General features: G+C 38.1%; 3 protein-coding genes across 3 annotated transcripts; 2 read left to right on the top strand and 1 right to left on the bottom strand.

The window, feature by feature from the left end:
* The first annotated feature begins 1,318 nt into the window (after nucleotides 1-1,318).
* LOC113291340 lies at nucleotides 1,319-6,393 on the top strand. The gene is made up of 8 exons (XM_026540885.1): nucleotides 1,319-1,792; nucleotides 2,610-2,762; nucleotides 3,539-3,630; nucleotides 3,726-3,779; nucleotides 3,865-3,930; nucleotides 4,094-4,222; nucleotides 4,608-5,113; nucleotides 5,147-6,393. The coding sequence occupies exons 1-8, from the start codon at nucleotides 1,319-1,321 to the stop codon at nucleotides 6,391-6,393; spliced, it is 2,721 nt and encodes a 906-aa protein (XP_026396670.1).
* A 1,929-nt stretch (nucleotides 6,394-8,322) lies between these two features.
* LOC113288928 lies at nucleotides 8,323-13,484 on the top strand. The gene is made up of 3 exons (XM_026538083.1): nucleotides 8,323-8,594; nucleotides 9,001-9,094; nucleotides 9,853-13,484. Exon 3 carries the CDS (start codon nucleotides 9,957-9,959, stop codon nucleotides 13,041-13,043), a length of 3,087 nt encoding a protein of 1,028 aa, XP_026393868.1. The 5' UTR covers nucleotides 8,323-8,594; nucleotides 9,001-9,094; nucleotides 9,853-9,956; the 3' UTR covers nucleotides 13,044-13,484.
* Nucleotides 13,485-16,487: 3,003 nt separating this feature from the next.
* On the bottom strand, nucleotides 16,488-19,339 carry LOC113288927 (subtilisin-like protease SBT1.6). Its single transcript, XM_026538082.1, has one exon. It carries the CDS (start codon nucleotides 19,283-19,285, stop codon nucleotides 16,958-16,960), a length of 2,328 nt encoding a protein of 775 aa, XP_026393867.1. The 5' UTR covers nucleotides 19,286-19,339; the 3' UTR covers nucleotides 16,488-16,957.
* Between the last annotated feature and the right edge of the window lie 4,854 nt (nucleotides 19,340-24,193).

The raw sequence follows: 24,193 nt of genomic DNA, 5'->3' as shown, positions 1-24,193 counted from the left end.
CGTGTTAGTACTGTGTAATCTAGTATCACATTTTTTTATCATGTTTACATTAGACTGTCTGGTGTTATTACTATCCTTGCTTTGTTAAGTTCTAGTATTAGTCTAAGTACTAATGTAGCTAACATGTCACACCATAGAATGGAAAAATCCATCCAACCTGCTGAAAACAACAAGAAGAAAAAGAATGTTAGGAAGAATAAGAATACGGAACCGGAAACGGAAGTGACTACGAATTACAAACAATGGACAACTCGAGAGACTGAGAAATTATTGGAACTGTTGGTAGAAGCTACACTTGAGAAGACGAAAGACACTAGTGGATGTTCGTGAACAAAGGGAGTTAGAATTGTATGGAGACCGTTAAATTGAAGGGAAAAAAATTATCTCGTTGCACAAAATAACATACTATTGATACATAGATATGATCATTTTCATTTATTTTTTTTCTTTTGATTAAAGATCAATGTTATTTGAAAATAAGGGTTTATTGTTTCTTAAAAGAGAATGAGTTAGGAGTGAACTCTCTCAAACTCCCCCAAACTCCCTCTAATAAACTCTCTCAAACTCCCTACACTCCCCCAAACTCCCTGAAATCAAAAACACGAAACTCTCTCAAACTCCCTACACTCTCTCAAACTCTCTCAAAATCCCTGAGATTTAAAATACACTCAACTCCCCCGAAATCACTCGAGGACTAACCCCCTGGAAGAATGAAGAATAAGAAAGAAAGAGAATGAGAATTATCCTCTCGATCGACAAGGGATAAGGCCGACCAAAACTTATAAAGGCACCCATAAAATTGTTAAGGGCGGCCAGGCCGGTCCAAACCAAAAAGACTACTTTTCCTTTCATATTTATCCAATGATATCTTCTTCGCCCGGTATTCGATCGACAAGTTCGAGTAGTCCATTCTACACAACTTTCCGTGATCTATTCAACAGTACTAGTTTCATAGCTAAATCGTTGTTAGATTAATTCCTATTAATTAACGTTCGTGTTACACTAATCGAGTAATTAACGGCTAAGACGTCTCTTGACTAGTCTAATAGCGTTGACGAGCTTGAGGGTCCTTACACATTTCTTTAGAGCTCATTCTAACCAAAGCTTGGTTTATATGGAAGAAAGATGCAACACAGTTTTTGAAAAAACCTCTCAGTGTAGTGCTCAATTAAGTTTGGAAATCCAAAGACATTTAGACTTTTGGTGCAAACATTCCTCTCCTCTGGGGTTAACTAAAGAGTTAATTCCTAGTACCTGGATTGCTCCTAATAAAAATCAATGGAAGATCAATATTGACGCAACATGGATCTCTAAGACAATGCCTGCAGCTTTTTCTTTAATCCTTCGTAATGATGCAGGTGAATTCCAACAAAGTAGAGCTGGGCCAATCTCAGCTACTTCCCCTGAAGAAGCGGAAGCAATAGTCTTGCAACAAGGAGCGAAATGGACATTTGAAATGGGACCGAAAAAAATTTGGGTGGAAGGAGACTGCAAAAGCCCGATGGACTATTTGAATGGGAAAGAAGCTGAAATTGAATGGCGAAACCAAGCCATAATGGAAGAAGTCAAGAAAGATTTTAATTTGTGTCAAAAAAAATTGGGTTTTACTTATGTTCCTAGAGCTGCAAATAGTGTAGCAGATATCTTGGCCAAAGAGGCAAAAAACTTTAGAATAAATTTGAATTGGAGTAGAACTCCTCCTTCTTGTATTACAAATGCTCTTGAAGTAGATAAATCTAATGTTAGGATGGACTCTTCCAATCCTACATTGAATGGCTTTACTTACTATGATGTAAGGGTTACTAACTCCCCAAATTAGTTCTTTGGAATGCACTTAACAAAAAAAAAAAAAAAAAAAAAAAAAAAAAAAAAAAAAAAAAAGGTGAGGTGTATGCAACCATCCTCTCACCTCACTAGCCTTTAGCCTAAGTCATGAAAAAATTTAGTATATTGGCAAGCCCACAGATTACAGAAAGGAAAATTTAAGCGAAAACCAGGCCCGCTGACGAAATTGCCCCCTTGAGGTTCATTGTCAATTTGTCATATTTCCAAGTTCCAACCAAATGAAATTCCCCCAAAGTACCATTTTTCTCCTGTCTTCTATAATGGAGCTCAGCAGTTGATTATCTCTCTATACTCAGTACAACAAAACCAATATCAAAAGAAATCAAGAGTGGAGTCCATGGATACACTTAAAAGGTTTCTAGGGTTTCTGATTCAGTAGTTAATGAGCTAATTTTTACATTTTACTGGTATGCATTCTTCTATTTATACTTGCTGAATTCCTCCATGTTTGTGTGTTGTAATCAGTCTTTAATTTAGAAATTATTACATTGGATTTCCTTGTTACATCAATTTTCATTTATTTGTTTTTTTTCCCTCTTTTTTGGTGTGTTAGGGGAGTGATTATAAAATGAGGCAAATTTTTGTAATCCAAGTTATTAGACTGTTTTTGTTTGATATTTAGTACATGGGTTTTGCTTATCTAGTGAAATGAGTGATGTTCTGCATATGCCATTGAAGTTATCAGACTGTTTTCGTTAGATATTAGTACATGCATTCTGTGTATCTTGTGGAAAGAATGATATCCATTTTATCTTGCACTGCAGTTTGATATTACAATAATCAACAAAGGGTTACTATCGGGGTCAATGGCACGCGTTGCCATATGGTATAAAGGGAAGATTGTCGATGACAACCCGCACAATCCAAAGTATGTGGGTGGGAAATTCAAAATGTTTGATGTTGGTGAGAATATAACAGTGAGTGAGTTCTTTGAGAGTGTCAGAGAAAAATGTGGTATCGAGACTAGTATCCGCATTACAATAAATTATCGACTTTTCCTTAGCTCCACCTTTGCTGCTCTTGTTGACATTGCTGGATGTGACACACTTACACCGTGTTTGTTTATTCCTGACTCATCTGAGTCGTCTGGATCTGAATCATCTGGATCTGAGTGAAATCACCTGACTCATCTGGATTTGAGTCGATATGTTTGTTTTGAGTCAGATCTGACTCATCTGACTCAGAAATAAGTGAGTCAGTGGTTTGGTCCCATGAGTCAGGGGTATTTTGTTACCTGACTCAAATGAGTCCGAGTCAGGGTTTATGTCTGAGTCAGAGGTCGAGTCAGATCTGACTCAAAATGGAAAACAAACGGTCTGACTGCTGACTCGGTCCGAGTCAGGGGTTGACTCAGATTCAGACGCCGAGTCAGCTGCAAACAAACAAGTTCTTAGTGACTTCCTGTCGGGCTCTGAAAATACATGCATTTTATGTTCAAATAGAATGTGCACCAGCTGAAGAACCGAACCCGAGGGAAATAATTGAGAGGTAAGTGTGGTCATTCTGGAACTATATATATACTTAGTTGTGTGATTTAACCTCATCAAATTGATAACACAATTTAGTTGTCGCACAGAACTTCTGCTGGTAGCAAGGAACCTTGCCCTAGAGGGACGGTTGAAAGGTAAATGTGCTCATTGCTAAGCTATAAATTTTTATGCATTGTTATACTTTCAATGCTGACATAGTATAGTTGGTGGATAAAACATCTACTGGTTCCCAAGATAGTCGTGTTCGGGTTCAAGGCTCATCCTCAGCACATGTCGTTCCAGAGCAGCCAAATTTGTAAGTTCACTTATGTTTAAGTGCACCACTTCTGTTTTGTAACTCACACATTAACATGCATATTAAGAAAAGCTTAATCTTCCTCCATTTTGCAGGAACCTTCTTAAGACGAGAAGCAGTACCACAGTACGGACACGTGCGATGAGGAGGTAGATTGCTGTTGTTCTAATGATAGCCTTGAAATCATGTTTGGCAGAACCTCAAATATAATAACTTTTTCATGCTTGAAAGCAGGCAAGAACAAGCTCCATCTGTCCTTTCTAGGGAAACCGTGGTAGCAGATGTTGCAGATAGTTCGAGGTCATCACCCCACCATTCTTTCGACAATGTCATAGACGGTTCATCTGATAGGTGCTCTCGCAAGTTGAATTCTGTTTTAGTTTTCTATTTTCTTAGGGTTTCCTGTGCACGTTTGCCTAAATTACTGCAAAAATATAACTGTACTGATAATTCTCTGCTGCAGTTCCTCCTTGGATGATGAACAACACAATGAACCATTGTTGACCTCTTCTTGGGATGGTGGGCAGGATGAAATGGAATTTCTAACTGATAATCCAACACGCCCGAACACTCAAGCATCTGGGAGGCATAGGTAATTCAAAACCTTATCCTGTTAACTTAGACATTAATTATAAAGCTAACCTTACGCTGAATCAGATTAAATACCCAGGATTAACATGATTAGAAAAACATCATAAATACACAATTAGTTCACACTATAACTTGAAAGATTGTGTAAACAAGGACTTGAACTCCTTCTTTTTCGTGATGCTTAGTCGATATTTAGACATGCATGCTCCGTCAATTGTATATTTAGCTACATTACGCTACTATAGCAATTAACTACCATTACGTCTAAGTACATGATTAAGAACTTTTTTACAGAAGAACTTTTTACATAAGAAGTTTTAGCAACATTATTTTTTCCTGTTCCTCTTTATTTACAAATGCAACTTACATGATTTCTCACCATCCAGATCAGTTTCCAAAGCAGATGTAGGAGGCAGTAGGTTCACTAGTGCAGATCTTAATGCTCCTATTCTGACAAGCTCCGCTCTAGACAATGAGTTTTGTGTGGGTCAAATCTTTGAGACGAAGCAGAAATTAAAGTTTGCTTTGCATGATACAGCAGTAAGGTCCAGGAGAGATTTGAGGGCCTGTAAAAGCGACCAGCAAAGAGTAGAGTGGAAATGTGGAGGAAAAGGCTGTGGATGGTGCATTCGGGGAAATAAAATTGGTGATTTGCCATCATTTAGAATTACTCGGTATTTGAAACCTCATACATGTAAACCACTAGAAGGGCAGTTGGATCACAAGAAAGCATCAGTTGATTGGATTGCTGCTCAGGAAAAAGAGATGCTGAAGATTCAGCCAGATTTAAGCACCAAAGAGATCGTTACAAACATCGAAAAGCGGTTTGGTATCAGAATTTCAAGTACAAAGCCAAAAAGGGCTATGACATCAGCAAAAGAATCTCTTCATGGAAATTACAAGGACTCCTTTGATAATCTTAGAGGTCTTGAGAGAGAATTTACCAGCAAAGGAGATGGGACAGTAACGAATCTGATTGTCAACAATGATGGAACATTCAGAAGTTTCTTTTGGGAATTTGGACCATGTATAGAAGCTTTTAACATTTGCTTGAGGCCAGTAATGATAATGGACAGTACAATCCTAACAGGACTTTACAGTGGAGCGCTACTGATGGCTTGTGGAGTTGACGGAGAGAACGAAATTGTGCCAATTGCATTTTCAGTGGTTGAGGAGGAGAATGACGACGTCTGGGGTTTCTTTGCACAATGCGTACAAAACCTCGTCTTGGGTCCAAGTCGTAAAGAACTAACCATTATCACACACATGAAAGACTCAATTCTCACGTCAATAAAGCAATTTCTACCATTAGCCCATCATTCATTCTGCCTTCAGCGCCTGACAGAGAATTTTGTCTCTAAGTGCCATGAAAAGATTCTCGAGGATTTAGTATGGCGATGTGGGACAGCATTCACTAGAAAAGAGTGTGACTACTTCCTTGAGCATTTAAGAAGAGGGAACACGCAAGCTTCATATTGGTTGGAAGCAGTGGATAAGAGCTTATGGACAACAAGCTATTTTAGTGGGTGCAGGTACGACATTTACACAACAAAACTAACTGAAAGCTTCAAAGCCATTATTGGTGACGTCCTAGACCTTCCTATCACTGGACTGGTTCTCGGAACACGTACTAAGGTTGCGGATTATTTGTATAAGCGTCAACAGGACGTGTCGGATATTGCCAATGGATTGACAAAGCACTATGCAAGACTAATGGAGATTTCTCAATTAGAATCAAACATTTATAATGTAACACACTTCAGTCTGCATGAGTCACGAGTGTATATCCAAGACGAAGAGTTTTCAGTGAACTTAGATGGACGCACATGTTCGTGTCGTCAGTATCAGTTAATGGGAATGCCATGTGTCCATGCAATTGCGGCAATACAAGCTCGGCATTACAACATCTATGATTACTGTGCGTATTGGTACACAGTTGAAACATACCGTCAAACTTATTCAAAGACACTTTCTGCTATTCAAAGTTGTAATGATTGGCCTTGTGGGCCGAACGACTCTCCAATTTTGCCACCAACATGGCAGAAGAGAGTGGGTCGTCCAAAGCGTAAGAGCATAGAATCTCAGTCACTTGTTCGTGGTGGTACAGTACGATGCGGAAAGTGCAAGGAACCTGGACACAACCAACGTAAATGTGGGGTCAAGTCAGCATAAAGGTAATCTCTTTGCTCTTCTGTTTGTATGGTGGTTTATAGCCTACCTCAATAAACCATCCAAAATAATACTGTTTGACTTGGTTGAGTCATTGTTATATCATGTACTCTGCATTTATTCAGAAGTATGTTTATGTGTAACTACATTATCATCTGTTAATTAACTGATTATATATGTGCAGTGAAGATCACAAAGAGAAGAGACTGAAGAGATCATGTACCTCAAAAATGGAGATATGGTATTTGTCATGTAAATCGATAAATGGGAGGTTGTTTAGAGCACTACTTTGTAACTTTCTCTAGTTTGTCGATTTTAGTATAAAGAATCATGTAAAAGCACAAGATTGAACTTCTATTTTGTTGCCTAATATGTCTAGAAAGTGTTTCTAGAGTCTCTTAAGGATTGAAGAACACAGAGACTTGAAGCTACAGCGGCAGTGAAGAAGATCTTGTCAACAATGGGCAAACTACTTGAAGGTCAAAGTGACTAGAAGACTTTAATGGAGAATGCTTGATTTGTTTCCGCATTACCATCTCACTAACATGAATAGGTAAAGGACTTTTATGTTGAGAGTTGAGACCATCAAAGGGTCAGAGTAGAATTAGGTTGATGTGATCCCGTGGATCAATCAATGAGAATTCAGAACATTCAGCTTTGTAGTTCAACTCTGTATATTTCAGGATCGAATAAGGTGCACAGACAGTGAGGATAAGTTCTTGAATCATGATGTGGCAACCAGACTAAGAAATCGTCTTGGTGGCACAAGAATGAGTTTTTCACTCTTATGTAGCTCATATCGACTTTCGAAACATATTTTCAGAAGTTGTTTAGTGTCCAGAGAATTAATACTCGTGGAACAAAGTTATTTCAGGAAAGTGATTCCGAAACAGGAGGAAGGAAGGATGGATCCCTTCACACTTTTATTATCACACTATCTCACATGTTGGACATAATTTTTGTGAATAAAAACTAGAAGCTAATATTTTGAGGATATGTTCCTCTTGCCAAGTTGTACGTACCTATCAAAAATGAGCACATTCCGAAATATAAAACCTCATAATCTACCGGTCTTAATTTCGACGGTCAAAAATCCGTTGATTTTCAACGGCTCATTTTCAAAGTAGTAGACAGTGGTGTTATACGTCTTGGAATATGCTAATTTTCGGTAGGAACGCAGAGCTATGTAATAGTAACATATCCCAAAATCTTAATTTCAACGTATGAGATAGTGTGATAATAAAAGTGTGAGGGATCCCTCTCTCGAAACAGATCACATCGTCTTTTGTTGGAAAAGTTGCATTTATAAATAGGTCAAAAGAGACAAGAGGTTATCTTACGACACTCCCATACACCATTTGCAGCCGAATTTGATATCTCTAATTAATTAACATTTATTAAAATTTTAATTTTATTATTAACAAACTACGGATTCTGTGATTTCAAAACCTTAAACTTAAAATACTATAGCACAGATTACTACATTCTTTTTAATAAAACAATGCCCATTTGATACTATTATTATAGGGAAAAAAGAAGACTTGTATTAAATGTACCATCATGTACCTGTATATTTCACATTTCATTATCTCCACTTGCTGTCAAGTGCACCACAGGGCTCTGTAAATTGACCTTCTTTAATCACAAAAACATCCTCCAAACCACATTTGTCTCTATCCTAATAGACATTAACGTGACCCACCTTCATTACATTAACACTAATAAATACTGTCCTAATCTTGTTTAATTTAATCATGGTACCGTGCAAAATCAAATTTTCACCGGTTTCCAATGACTGGTCAAACCGGTGACGGGGTCAACTATCTATGACTTTCGTCGTCTGAAATTCCCAAGCGTGTAATTTACACGATTAAGTTGGAAAAAAACATTAGTATCTGAGAAATGAATTAAATAAAAAAATAAAAGGAAAAAGGAAAGGAAATCAAAAAAACGGTGTAGCAACAAAGAGCACCAGCAGCAGAAATGTTGTTGCTTCTCTGATTCGAACAGACAGACTCGAGGGTTTTGTGAGCAGACATCGAAAGAGACTTAACACGAACAGGTACAGAGAAGAAGAAGAGGAGGAAGGAGGAGAAATTCTAGATTAAGGCGGTAAAGGTCTCTTTTTGGTGAAAGATAAGTTTGTTTCATCGAATCTTTTGTGTGTTAGGGTTTTTTTCATCATCCATCGTGGATGAACAACGGTAAAAGCTTCTATCTTTTTCGTTATTATTCTAAATTACTCATTTCTTTTGTGTGTTTTATTAATTCATGATATTTTCTTTTGGCTTTAGAAAAGATTTTTTTTTTCATTGCTATCTCTTTCTCCGTTTCATTGCTATACTTAGATCTTTACTTGTGTTAATACAAGGTTTGATATATTAGTTAGGGTTCTTGTTTGTTTTGGGTTTTCGATCTTCTGTTTTTGATTGAATTTTAAGATTTTTTTTTTCATAGTAGTAAGTGGAGGATTCATATGTGGGAAATTAGATTTCTTTTTGATGAATTCAATGATTGTTTAGGTTTATGTCTGGAGCTTCAGGTTTTTGTTTTATCAATTTGTTGATTGAGGTTCAAATTGCTTAATCAGTAATTTTATTTGTGTTTCAGATTTCACTAGTTCATTATTGCCTGATTCTACTGTTGCTGGGGTTCCAAATTGCCATACAACATAACAGTTCGTCGACTTCCTCAAAAGTTTCAGGTAATTGACCATAGAAATTGCTTTGCCTTTGCTCGATTTTTCTCTCTGCTGTTTTATCACTGGTGTTGGTTATTTCATTGATGTGCTTCAATCCTTGTTGGTCTCTCTTGACATAGATGAGGTGGGAAAAGTTAAGTATTATGCATCTTTTGTGGAATCTTTTTGCTCATCCAAACTCATTGATTAGAACCTAAAGGCACTGTAAACGCTATTTATGGTGTTAAACTGTACATGTTCTGTAGAAAATTTCACTGCAACCGATCGAATAGCTAGCTCATATAGCCTATCTGGTTATTTGATTGGTTCCATCTTGAAAGTTGCATTCCTGGATCCTGGTTAATTTTGCTTATAGGGTTGTAATATATGAATCACTGGGATCTCTGGTTAAGCTAATTATATTAGTTGTTAAGTGTGTAGAATTACTATACACTTTATAGATTATCCAAACTTGTTAGAGTGTTCCAATTTTCTTTCGGTGAGAAGAATGGAACCCACGTATTAAGAAAGTGATATGTTGCCTTTTCTTCAAAACAAGTTATAATCACTGAAACAGCGAAGCACAAGCAGGGAAGTATCGGAAAAGGCTAGTTTATATAGCGGATAACCTATCTTTGCTGATTTGAATATGGACATATTATAAGCATGTTGTTTTCTTTTTGCTCTTGAAAGTCTAATGCTTGGCTATATCTGTTATTCTTATTCGTTATTTATGTCATATTATAGAGAATCCTATTAATTTGGTTCTCTGTGTTGTGCAGGAAAAATCTTTCTCACTGCTAGTGCAGAAGTAAGCAATAAAAGGTTATAGCATGCTACACGAGCTGCTTAAAAGCTCAGTAGGACCTAGGCGCTGTGAAAGAATATGACGTTAGAAGATTTTTTTACTCTAACTGAAATGAAGGACGGGCTCATGGCCCTTGCCAGAGTTGAAGAATTGGTTTCTGTGATGAAGGAAGAGAAACCTACAGTTGTGACGAACATCGGCGAGACAGCCAGGCAATGGTGCACAGTAGCTAGTACTTTGGCGGCCACAGAGGACAAGGACATTCTTCATCATTTTATTAGGTTGGAGGGGCTACATTTCCTTGACCGCTGGCTTCAGGAAGCCTGGCAGTGTTTAAGCATCACGAGTGACAGCTCTGTGGAAGAATCTATTGTTGCGTTATTGGGAGCTCTAGAAAAGCTGCCGATAGACGGTGAGAAGTCAGTTTCTTCTGGGATAGGTAAAACTGTAAAAAAACTTTTTGAGGTCAAGAACTTTACTGTCCAAGAGAAAGCTAGAATCTTGTTTGATAGCTGGTCTCAGAGAAGTAGCAAAAAAGTCACGGATCACCAAGTTGCTGAGAAGATTAACGGGTCCTCTTGTAATAGGATTGAGCCAACCAGTGCAATTAGCACTGTAGATAGTGGCTGCCCGGGTGATTCAATTGCTGATAACTCACTTTTAGATGGAAGTGCTAATTTAGATCATCTGGTGGACCAGTCAGCTGGGGGTGAAAAGGGTATCTCAAGGTGCTCCGATAGTTCACATTCAGAGATTGCTAAAGATGTAAAGATTGCACATCTTAATTACCGGGATAACCGTCAAACTTCTTTGAGTTCTGTCTGTAAGGAGGAAGGGGAAGAAAAACTTCGACGGGGCTTCTCTACTGAGACAAAGCCTCACCAAGAGAGCCTTTCCAGTTTGGAAGACAGAACTTCCTCTATGGGAGTTTGCCACTTGCCAGCTTCTGTGGAAAGTAATGTTGAGGGGAGGTCTGCAGATGCTACAGAGTTGAAACCTATCTCTAGTGATGAGAAAGAGACCGTTGCATCAAAAGGTAGCCAGGATACGCGTGGTAGGAAGGAAATATGCTCAGTTTCTGCCTCATCTACTTCCTCAAGTCGTGTTACTCTGCAGAATGGTGAAACACAATTGGTTACTCGAAACAATCTTGATGATCCCGTCAGTGATACTCCAGCCTCTGAACTGAATACTGAGATGATCAACGGTGGAGGGCAAAAGCATTCTAGAAGCACCGTGGAGCATGAGGCTGCAGACCGCTATTCTAATGTTTTGCTAATGAGAACTAGGAGTGTCTTGAGAAAGCCAGAGGATCTGGATTCTTCTTCTTCATCAAGAAAAGAGGATACTGGAGCACCAGGCTTTGTGAAAGAGGCTGCTGGTGAGTCGGTTAAGGTTGGGGGAGGAGAGGGTTATGGAACTGCTGCTTATGTATCGAAGTCAAAGAAGGATACAAATGTTTTGGATACCATCCACAAAAAGAAATCAGATGCTGAACTTGATTATGGCGGTGAAGATGCACTAGAGGTTGCTCGGCAAGTTGCTAAGGAAGTGGAGCAATTAGTAGTTGATTATAGAGAAGAGTTCTGCAGCACCTCTTCTGAGAAAAACTCTGGTGGAGTTGCGGATCCTGGTAGCCCCGGTTCTATAAACGTCGAGCAGGAGCATCCTGCAACTACTGAACCAGAAGATGAGGTCCATACTGGTGAAGATATTTCTCCTGAGACCCTTTCTCCGGACAGAAAAAATCCTCAAGTGAGTTCTGAGATCACAGACAAAAATAAAGATTCTATGCCATGTCCAGACTCTTCTCAGGTCACTGAAACTACCGAAGAACCTGCGGTTAACACTGGAAAAAACATGTGCGACTTTGATCTGAATGACGATGTCTGCATGGAAGAGATGGATCATCCAATGACTCCCACCTCTGCACCCTCTGGCTCCGCACCAGTCACTGTTGTTTCTGCTTCAAAAGCAGCAGTTCCTAGATTGCCCATGGCTCCGCTCCATTTTGAGGGAGAACTTGGGTGGAAAGGATCTGCTGCAACAAGTGCCTTTCGTCCTGCATTTCTTCGCAGGACTCCGGAGGCAGAGAAGAGTATCTCAGGAAGCAGCCATAGTTCGAAGCAGAGACAAGACTTCCGTGATATTGATCTGAATGTGGCTGAAGGTGATGCTGGTGGAGTCGCCGATCCGGTGTTAGCAAAGCAGATTCCAGCAACATCTGATCTCCATTCTGGGGAATCTTCTGTTGAAGTGAGTTCTAGACGGGCAGAGAGGCTCAAGTTGGACCTGAACCGCTCCGATGACAATGAGGAGACGCCATCAGACTGGAAGGTGGAAGGAGGGTTTGTTTACCACCAAAGAAATGGACATTACAGCCCGTCTCCAGCATCGTCATCCTCATCAAGGCCGTCTTCTTCCATGAGGAACTTTGATTTGAATGATAATCCATCTTTCTTTGAACATTCAAATGATCAACGCTCTGATCTGGGCAAATCCCTGGACATGAATGGTTTTGGAGGTGCTAAACTGGATGATCCTGTTATTTCAATATTGGGAACACGAGTGGAGCTGAATAAAAAAGAGTTTCTCCCTCAAACTCGCTCCTTCCTCCCAAACGGACAGTCATCAGAATTCCCCAGTTCAGTAGACTTTGCAAGAGGGGGAGGAATGCGCTCTACAATGACTTATACACCCTCTCCACTTTTTGGATACAACGGTTTTCCAGCAGCGGGGCCATCCATGCCTCTCTCTCAAGGTATGTATGGTTCTAGTTCTGTTCATTACATGGTAGATTCAAGAGGTACCCCTGTTGTACCACAGGTAATGGGCTCCTCGGTAGCTGCTCCCCCCAACTACTCTCGTCCACAGTTCCTCGTGAACAGCACAACCGGTCATGTGTCTGGTATGAATGGGGCTATGCCAACGCGGCCTAGTTTTGATTTGAATTCAGGGATGACAGTTGTTGATGCGGCAGAGAACAGAGACCCACATGGTGGATTTAGGCAGCTGTTTATTCCAGGACAAGGCGGTGTGTTAATGGAAGACCCGATTAGATCCTCTTCTTCGCAGGCAATGGGGTCAGGGATGAAAAGGAAAGAACCAGATGGTGGATGGGACCTGTACCCTGTTGGCTATAAACAGAAATCACCATGGCAGTAAGAATATGTTTTGTTCAACATAAATGGTGGAACCTTGTGTCTTTGTTTAGGGAGAAAGATGGTAAAAAGAGAAGAAGGAAATGATAATGCCGGAAACAGGCCAGAAGAGAGGATGAAAGATGAGCCCATTGGCTTATTTAGTTGAACTGAATAAGGCTGGAAAGCACTATGGGTATAATCGGATTCATGAGATTGATTCCTGAGAAGGAAATAGACGGAAAAGAAAAAGAAGCAAAAAAAAAAAAAAAAAAAAAAAGAATCGTAGGTCTGCTGTTTTTTGTCTCCTTAATTTGCCTTCTGTTTTTCTTAATTTTTTGTCTTGTTGTCAAAGTTTTCATAGATAGCAATCTGCAGCCAAGGAAGTTGTCCATGTATATCTCATCTTCTCCTTCTCTCATAATTGTCAACAGTTTGAAATGAAAATGTTGGGTTTATTCTTGCATTTTTCAGTGTATCCGGAGACCAATAATCTGAACTTCATTTCTGTAACAAGTGTTCTGTGTTCATATGTAGAAGGTGATCTGAGTCTATAGTTTTCGAAATAGGAATAAAAGTAAATGGTTATATTTGTTGCTCTGATTTTAATGAATTATATCTTGCTGCTATGGTGTCTCAAGATTGTTTTGTTGTTTCTTTTCTTTTAACATTAGCGATGCCAGCAGAATTAAACCTCGGTCTTATGCACTACCGGTTTAGATTTGCTTGCTCAAGTCCTCATCTCCCTCTTAGCAATCCTGTGTTTCTGTTTTGTTGTACTCAAGGAGTCTTTCTCTTTGTAGCATCTCCTTTGTCTAGATTTGCATTGTGGCATATATGCCAGATTTTTTGGCCAACTTGGTCAACTATTCAGCTGCACTAGTTATGCCAGAAACCTATTCTTGAAGTAGAAATTGCTGGAACGTCGTACTTATATTAATATTCTGTCAGAAAGCAAGTAAAGAAAAAATGAAAAGAAAAAAAGATGTGTACTAAATTCTATGTTGTAATACGATAATGCACTGACTGAGAAATTTGTGGAAGTAGCTTTCAGTAATTGTGATTATTATTAAGTTGGTGGTGGTGGTTGGTGGTCCGGGCTAGTCAGGAAAAAAGCAAAAAAAAGAAAAAAAAAAAAAAAAAAAAGGTGAAAGAGTAGGTATGTAATTTGACTGTGTACAAAGCAGTCAGCCTAACATTCCTTCCTCCAATCACGCTTTAGCAAGAAACAAAAATCGTACACAAGCAGGGAAACCAAAGAAAAAGAAAAGAATATTAGATTGGATTTACAGTTGGGTTAAAACTGAGAATTACAAGTTCGTCCGTAGCACTATCGAACCCCCGTCCAGTGTTGCTTTCCTTCGGAAGGAGCAGATCTAGCTAAAGTGGGAGAGAGGAAAGCACGGAATTATTCTTAAAAGTCATTTCTGATATACTAGTACCCACATAAAGCTCTCAGATTGCAAATGCTAACCAGTTCCATTGATTATTTTTCTAGTTTTAGCTCAACGGCCTTGTATCGTGATTGGTATGTATTTTACACGTCTCGATTATGAGAGCTACTCCCCGACACAAGCCTTAAAAGCAAAATCCAGGCACCTTCCCAAGGTCAAGGAAGATCGAGTTAATAGTTAATACTTGCACAAAGCTGCACGGGCTCACTCCTTGGGACACAGTGGCAGCATCCCTAGGTGGCATAAAAAGGTGTACATGCCTTAGAACCGAAGTTCCTCCTCCTTCCCTTGGAATTCTAACTTATCCCCACTCTACCATCTAACTTTGACCTAAAGTGAACGGATTCTTTTACTTGTTTATCCGTGATGACTCATCTGAATCCACTCGTCTGAATCAATATGTTTTTTTTTTTAAGTCAGATTATGTGAATTAGAGACTTGCTTTCATAAATCAGGCGTATTTTGTTCCATAACTCAAATGGATCCAAGGCAGAAATTAGATCTGACTCAAAATAAAAAATAAATGATCTGATATCTGACTCGAGCCGAATATAGGAACAAATCAGATTCAGAACAGAACAAACACACTCTTTATCTTTAATTAAGCAACCGGAACAAGTAGTACTACGAGTCTACTACACCACACAAGATCCTCCTGCAACACGTTCTACATTTATGGTACCTGAAAATTACAAGGCTGCCAATGGGGGTGCCAATTTGCTCGGGGTGTAGCAACCCCAAGGCAAATACTGTTTTCTCTTATTTGTATTTTGCTACACCCCCAAGCAAACCAGTCCCCCTATCAGCAATCCTGGAAAATTATACCTTGGATGAAGCCTTGAATTCCAAACAGACTAACTATTTTAAACCCTCATTAAATATCCTGGCGAGATTGGGGTACACTCATTTTATTTCCATCCAAACTAGTGTGCTAAGGGGTGTCTAAAAGGTGTTAAAAGACCAAATTGCCCATACTAAAAAACCATGCCGACTAAAACATATTCAAAAGAAATTCAAAATCTTTCTTCAAAACTCTAACCATACATGATGAGATCAAAAAAAAAAAACAAAGAATCAAAACAGATCGAAAGTCAGCAAGGTTTTTTTTGCGGACCTTGCGGACTAAAATATAGTCGGCAAGGTATAAGGTTGAACACCGTGCCGACTTTTCATCTCTGAAATCAGCAGTTAGACCGGTCGGCACGATATTCAACCTTATACAAATTAGTCGGCACGATATTCATCCTTATACCTTGCCTACTATAGTTTAGTCGGCAGGTTATGAAATTAATACCTTACCGACTAATCATCCATTTGTAACACCTTTCTCTGTATGTCAAAAATCCTATAGCCGGCAGGTTTTTTTTTGTCGATCTTGCCGACTATAAGTTAGCCGGCAAGGTAAGAAATCAATAAGATGCCGACTAGTGAAGCATTTACAACAGTCTCATGTGTGTCAAAAAAAAATCGGCATCTTCTTCATTCGACGACCTTGCCGGCTGAAGTATAGTCGACATCTTCTTCTTTCGACGACCTTGCCGGTCAAAGTACAGTCGGCATCTTCTTCATCGTCGACCTTGCCGATTTTTCATGGTTTCAGAACTGAAAGTGTTGATTTCTTCTATAATTTTGAGTATGATCTCAGACATCATCTTTGCAATCCCCTTTGGAGAAGCGTTTGGGTAGTATGCTTTATTTCCGTTGCAAAAACTTTTTTCAAAACAATTTTTTTCATCAAAAATCTTCCCACATGAGTTCAATCAAAAACAAAATTTTCATAAGTTTTAATCTACTCATAAGTTTTAATATAAATTCAATTAATTAACTTAATCAGAATTTTTAGTGTTAACTAAACAAGGATATGTTAGCCATTTAGAAAATACAAGGTTCAAAATGATCTACTTTTTGTCTCATTAGGTATACCCAATCAAGCCAAGCCACGCTAAAAATGTAGCTTTCATTAAATATCTAGCTTTCATTAAGAAACAAGAAATAAGAGTAAAAACAAATATCCGTCACAAATTCAGCTTGTATGTTCACATAAGACAATGTTAAGAAGACATGACTGACATTTTTCCACCAACTAGTGTTAAGTCATGCCCTATCTATCCATATATAAGCAGAATAAAACCCGTAAAATCTTCCAGAATCAGAAACCACCATTTAATATTGAAAGCAACAACACTAGAGCTTGTAACGGCTATAAATACACACTTCTTTTGCCAGTATTCTAATCCTAAAATAGTCAAAAATAAACTAACAGCAACAACAATCTGATCATCTTGCAGGAGCCGAGAGAATCACATTCTCCCTAACCAAGGAGGAGGAGAACAACAGCCAAACAGAAGAAACACCACAAGCCCCATTCTTCTCTCCGATTAAACAAGTAGCTAAGTCTGCTACATTTGTCCCCACAGAAACGACCGTTAAAGTGGAGGGACCTTGATTAAATTCTAACCCTAGGATGAGCTGAGAGGAGATTTTGCTACAACGGATTTATCTGGGAAACCACAATTGGACTTCTAACCACATGCTTTCCATCAACCCAAGACAAGTATCCATAAAGACCACCTGAGTCATCCATAACCATGTTATGACTATCCATGGAAACAAACACCGCAAAACTCAACTTCTTTACCGACTCCGTGAACACCAGTTTTGTTGGCTTCACACTGATTGTTACCCCTCTTGGTGATTCTATCTTGGGTCTGTAAACTGAATTTACTGCACCAACGTTAGTAACTGTTCTGATGAATGATTTTGTTGTCACCCCTTTGCCCGAACTTGAAAATATTGCTGAGATTGACGGATAGTTTAGGTTCCCTGGTTGTGATTTTCTTGTTGTTGCGCAATTTGCTACTGCTTTGGTGATGACTTGAATCGTCTTCGGGTCGTAACCAATTGAACATAAGAAATTCACGTAATCTGCATTGGCGATATCGTATACTAATCCAGGGTCCATTGCAAGATCGAGATTAAGATGCCCTGAACCAAAATCGAAAGGAGTAGATGATTTACCGGTTGATTCATCCGTAACGGGTTGAAAACGGTTGTCGTTGTTTCGCGCACTGGTCATCATTGCGGACCGGATCATCGAAGGAGTCCAAGTTGGATGAGCTGATTTTAGCAACGCAGCAGCACCACTAACATGAGGAGCAGCCATTGAGGTACCAGAAAGAATATTGAATTCTGATTTCCGAGTATCGGATTCTAAACCAGTTGGTCCGACAGCATCAGTCCAAGCAGCTAAAATGTTAACACCAGGAGCAATCAAGTCTGGTTTAAGAATCTCAGGTGTTAAACCACTTGGCCCTCTTCCTGAAAATGAAGCAACGATTGGAGCTGGTTTTATCCCAATTACAGTTCCCCGAAACACAATTGTTGCAGTTGCCAACTTGGACGATGCAATATAAGCTTTAACCAAATCACCCTCATCGGAACCAACAGCACAAGCAGGGATTATATGAGCATCACCAACTAAGCCTTCACCATTAGACACACCATTGGCTAAAATCATACCAACTCCACCAGCTTTTCTCACTACTAAACCTTTAGCTACCCGAGCATTACTTCCTCGGTCACAAACGACAATTTTTCCTCTAATAAGTGCAGGGTCAAGTGAATTTTCCATACATAATGATGCAGACAACAAACCAGATTTGCCTGGATAAACAAGTGGATACATTTTCCCATCTAATGGTTTTCCAGCATATAAAGAAACGCCATTAAGTTTCTTACCATTACCAAGTAGTACATCCGCGGGGAAATTCCGATCAATCGTTCCCGCGCCGACTGAAGTAATCCATGGAGCAACATTTGTCACGGACATTCCAGTAGGTCCATCATTCCCAGCTGATGAAGAAACAAAAACCCCTTTCGAAACCGCCCCATAAGAACCAATTGCAATAGGATCAAGATAATACGGGGACGAAACTCCGTCGCCACCACCAATTGAGATAGAAATAACATCAACACCATCATTAACAGCAGAATCAAATGCAGCTAGAATATCAGAATCATAGCAACCAGAATTTTTCCAGCAAACTTTATAAACAGCAATTCTAGCTTTGGGTGCAACCCCTTTGGCAATCCCAGACGCATAACCAGACATACTCGCTTTGAATGCGTACCTCCCAGCGGCAGTCGAAGCTGTATGAGTTCCATGTCCATCAGCATCTCTAGGTGATCGGAATTCCACAGATGCGTTCACATAACCAGGTCCTCCGGTACCACCAAATCCAGCTTCATGACCATTAGCAAAAAATCTAGCACCGATGATTTTCCGATTACATGAATTAGAAGTAAACTGAACACCAGATTGACAAACACCTTTCCAACGAGAAGGAACGGGACTTAAATTCAAATCAGAGAAACTTCTTCTTTCCGGCCAAATCCCAGTGTCAAAAACCCCAATTATAATATCTGATCCGTAATCAGATTCAGCCCATAACCCATGTTGATTCCTCAAACCAATAAACTGTGGAGAACGAGTCGTGTGTAGCTCTCTACGTTGATCTTCGAATACAGCTAGTACTGATGATGGGTTGTTTCTTGAAATTGAATCAGCTTCTGATTTCGTTAGTGAAGCTGAGAATCCGTGAAAGACTGTGTCGTAAATGTGTAAGATTTTTGATGATGATGTGAATGAGGATGCGTACCAGTTTGTATGAGATGGGAAAATTGCTGGTTTTGATTCTTCATCTATTCTGAATATGAAAGTCTTAACCTTTTCATCAGTAGATGTTGAGTATGTTATCAATGGAAGAAGAAGAAGTAAAGAGAGAATATGTCTGAAATGAAATGCAGATGCCATGAATGAAGGTTTTGAGCAGTGGAGAGTGAGCTGAGAGAGTGAAATGAAATCAGCTCGGTCTTCTTATAATTATATGGAGTTTTTTTAAACGTTATTAGTGAGTATTTGTTTGTTAATTAATTACTCCACTTTACTGAAAAGGAAAAGGATAAAGTTGAGTTTATCGACAATGCCAGTGTAGTGGAGTACTCTGGTTATTTTTAAATATTCCATAATCAAATTACACTTTTTACTTTTTGAAAGGTTATCTTGTGTTGCACAAGATGCAACGTGGCAAATCTATTTTGTTGCTGTTTTTCACTTGCTTTTGTCTGAATTGTGTGTAAAATTACACTTCTCTAACACCATTGCTCATTAGCACAAATCGAGTCCGAATGTAATTTTGGGAGTAATGGAGAACATGTAAAGTACACATTTTTCATGAAGGTGCAATAATTTAACTGCAGGTACAGGGACAGTTAATTCAGTTTCATTTATAGTGTGTATCTGACTTTCTACCATGCGGTTAATTATGTTTCTCACATTTTTTGTTTAACAAAATTACATGTATGCGAAATGAATGTGTTTTCTGCAGTGAATACACCGTGATCTTATCTTGCACACTTAAATGAACTGAAGGTGGAATTTTCATTGAGATATTTTCAACGCGCTAAATCAACTTTCTAAATTCTTTTTAAAGGCATGATTTTGTGTAAGGAAGTGGATCATCACATCTTGAGCTGAGTGATCATGTGCGACTAAAAAGACCTCCTAGTTGGGCCGCAATAATGGCACATTTCATACGTTTCCTGGAGCAGTACAAGGACATGCATATTACATACCGAATCTTGTGAAGATAAATTTGAGGAAGAAGATATTAAGAAGGAGTTTGCCCAACACTTCACCAACATATTTTAAGAATCACATCGATAGAAATCTCAGTCGGACAATTCTGCTTTTCTAACGAGATTTTCAGAGGAAAAAAATTTGCTGGAAAAACTCATGGAAGTAGAGGAGGTATGGAACATTATTGAGAGTTGTGGTAATAGAAAATCTTCGATTGCCGATGGGCACATACCCTGTAGAGTTTTTCAAAATTGCATGTTTGTTATCAACTTGGAAGTGATGGAAGTAGATGAGAGCAGAAGAACGAAGGGATTGAAGAACTAACGACCTGTTCATCTATTTACCAACCAGTCTAGTAAGAAGTATATATAAGATCGTCTCCAAAGTTCTGGCTGGAAGGCTAAAACTATTTTATTCAAAAACTTATATCTGAACATCATGGGGGGCTTCCACCAAGGGAAAGCAGATTCAAGATGGCATATAATGTATGGTGAACTTTTTAATGCAAAGTTAAAGGCAAAGATCCCTGGTGTGTTATACAATCTAGATATTGAAAAAGCATTTGACAATGTCAATTGATACGTATTTGTCTTGACAGCATGCTCGAAATATCTAACTTTGGGTTTGAAGTGGGAAAACTATATTTATTGGTGCATTTCCACAACATAAAACTAACCCTCTATTCTAATCATGGTAACCACCACCACAAGATTCAGGCATCTTAAAAGTATAATGCAAAGGGATCAATATCCCCATTCTTATTTATTTTTGTTGCTGAGATTTCAACAAAATTATTGATGATGGATGAAGAGCTAAACTTGATCTCAAGATTTAGTGTGGAAACCCAATTAAGGTTGTATTTGTTGACGATACATTACTCTTTCTGGATGCTAATGAAGATGCAGCTGAAAATCTTTTGATAGTGCTGCAAATCTGAGGTTATATCTGGTCTTAAAGTGAATTTAGAAAATCTAGAATAATATAGTCATTTATTAGCATTGGTGTCGATGACAAAATAAAAGCAATTCCGGATATTTTTCATTACAGGGTGGAAAAAATCCTTTCAAAACTGAATAAATCTGGCAGTTAGGAGGCGGTCTTAGATAAATTCAAGAAGAAACTAGCGGTATGGAGGAAAAGATTTCTAAATAAAGCAGGAAGATTAGTTCTAGTTAAAAGTTGTTAGAGCATCGCTCAATCAAACTCACAAGTTTTGGTATGTCAAGCTTATTGTCAAATTTTGGTGATCAAAACTATATCTTTATTTATACTCTTTTGAGATCAATTTCGGACTAAGAATAGAGCATGATATTTGAGTATTGGAATTCACTGATCGACCTTAAGGGTTGAAGACTTCAGAACAACAGAAACATCTATGAGGTCTTCATGAATAAAGGTATGTGAAGGCTAATTATACCATAAGCAAGTAGATTTTCATTACCTTGAAGATCCCCCATAAGAAAGATTTTCATTACCTTAGTTGTATGTCTTTCTGAAGGTAATCAATAGGCTATATGTTAGAGGCGTAATAGTTAAAAGTCTTCATTGCGTCTGAAGAAACTCTCAGGCCTATAAAAACGTCATCTAGGGAAATCAAGTGTGATGGGTCTTGCGAGGTCCAATAGAAGTAAGGAGCACAACTGAAGCTGAAATACTTGTACAGTCGATTCAGTCTCAACTACATTCCATTCCGAGAAGTTTGATAGTAAGCTAGTGTTTGTAGCGGCTTAATACAATGTGATATTCAAACTGGACGAGGTCCTGGGATTTATCTATAAGATTTTAGTTCCCTTGTTAACAAAATTTTGGTGCCTTATGTCATTATATTGTTTATTTTTTATAATTATAATTGAAATATGAAAATGTAGTACGTTAAACAACCCAAATAATTTTTAAGATCAAACCGTATAAAACCTGCAAAACTTGTTCTTGTGAATTCGTGTCTTCAAATATAGATTACAATACTTGCTCTTGTTAGAATTCGGTTCGTGAACGTACTAGATTATTCTTGAATATTGATTTTTGAGATCGTCCAAGGAACTTGCTTACAATCACGTACAAAGATATTTTCTATTATTATATACTTATTGATTGTATAAGGAATTTTTCATACAGTTTCATGAATTAAAAAGTTGGTAGTGTACTCGGTATCCTATTCTTTCAAGAGTGATTTGGCAAGTATGCCAATTAATTTCATGTCTATAATGCAAACTCTGGTGGCAGTAGAGAAGAAAATGGCCAATAATATTGTTAGATCATTTCTCGCTTCAACCCACCAAGCGTTGGTATGTCAAGTTTGGTTGGCATGTTTTAGTTCCAAAACTCGAAGCTGCATGATTTGATTACTAGAGTCAACTTCGATTTGTTAAACTAGGAAAAATAAAATGTTGAGACTTGATCTTGCTATTCATGAAGAAGGAAACGTATCGGCATCAATGGATACATCATCTTTCAGTTCGAGGATAGTAACAACGGACTTGACTTTTTTTATTTCCATCATAGTTCTTCCAAGTCAGGTATTTATTAAAAACATAACACACGAAGTAAAGTTTGTTTACTTGCCTCTACTATCAGTGACTTGGTCATTGTACTATTATCAAAGTATCAAGAAAAGATATACTAGTTGTTTCTTACAACTTGAGTATATAGAGTTACGAAGAACAATTTGTCTATGGACCTCGTGAACGGATACAACACAAATGGGTGACTTGTTATTATTTAGTATTTGAACTTCTGGAATAAATTCAACAATTGTGATTATATATGAACGAATATCATAAACATAATCGAAGGAAGTAGACTTGCAAAATTATGTTTCCTAGTCAAAAAGAGAATTCAGGACCTGGTAAGGAACGAATCCAGGACCGATCCTTTGTGGAGAGGAGCAATCCCTGACGGATCATGTTTTAAGTTTAGTCTGAGTTTATATTTTCGATATGTTAGGTGATATTAGGGTTTGTACAAACATCGATATATATTCGGATTGAACTTGTAATATTCACATAAAGTCGATATAGTGATTTGAACATGTGCTAAACTCTTATTACTTAATGTTCAAGTATTTTCCTTGATACTCAAGGGAGATCCTGAAACCGAAATTCAAATATTTTTTTCTCCAGATATTCAAAAATATATGCTTACTATATCTCATAGGTTTTCATATCTCTAATTATTATGTTAGTAAATTATATGATGTATGCTAGCTAATATTGGTTGCCAACAAGAGTGATTTGAGTACATTGGTTAAATTACAGTTGGATTTTGTCAAAATCGAAAACATATATTTATTGCATATCTTAAGGATTTTCGAATTTGGTAATTCTTTGTTGTCCAAACAAACCTTGGTCATAAATCTAAAAATGGCGGATACAAGCTCATCCCTCAACACACTACCTAACCTTTTGTGTGAGACGCCAACTCGTTGATAGAGGTGAGTAATCGAATTAGGTGAAATCTCTTGCATTGCGTTCATTAAAAATCTTCTTTGAAATCTCTTGGTGGGAAACTAAATTGTGTTGTTACTTTAGTTTTGAATTACTGATTTGATTGACTAACGGTGTAGTTATCCTTGATAGATCAAACTTCATTATCTCATGGTCCTTCTATTCTGATAAGGTCACTCTTTTTTTGAGGATTGACTAGTTCACATCTATTTAATTCGAGATCTAAAGATAGAACTAGTGATCGTCCAACGTTCACAGACTCCTTTTGTGTGTGATTGGTCATTAGTAGGAATTGAGTTGTCTGTGAAGGTGATACTTTGAAGATTAAAAACTAGAAGACTTTTTTTTGTTGGTATTTTGATCTTTGTGATACTTATTTCACACTTGATTCTATGAATTTAAACAATCAGTTTATTTTGATAGACACCAGACTTGTTAAAAGATCGAACAAACTATCTAGTTGCTTCTCCTTATAGAGTTGCATGGATAGAGCTTGTTCACTAAGATGAATCTTTATCTTGGTTTGATCTTTGACCAAAGAAGTTTGTATTGATAAACATAAGATCCTTTGTACTCAACTTTATCTCTCACTATTGCCGGGTTTGGGAGGTATAAAGTGAGGTGGTTACTAGAACAGTTT

The sequence above is a fragment of the Papaver somniferum genome, chromosome 6, assembly GCF_003573695.1.
Source record: "Papaver somniferum cultivar HN1 chromosome 6, ASM357369v1, whole genome shotgun sequence".
In the NCBI taxonomy this organism is placed as follows: Eukaryota; Viridiplantae; Streptophyta; class Magnoliopsida; order Ranunculales; family Papaveraceae; genus Papaver; species Papaver somniferum.
Note: the sequence above shows the minus strand (reverse complement) of the source record. Positions and strands in the feature narration are given on the sequence as shown.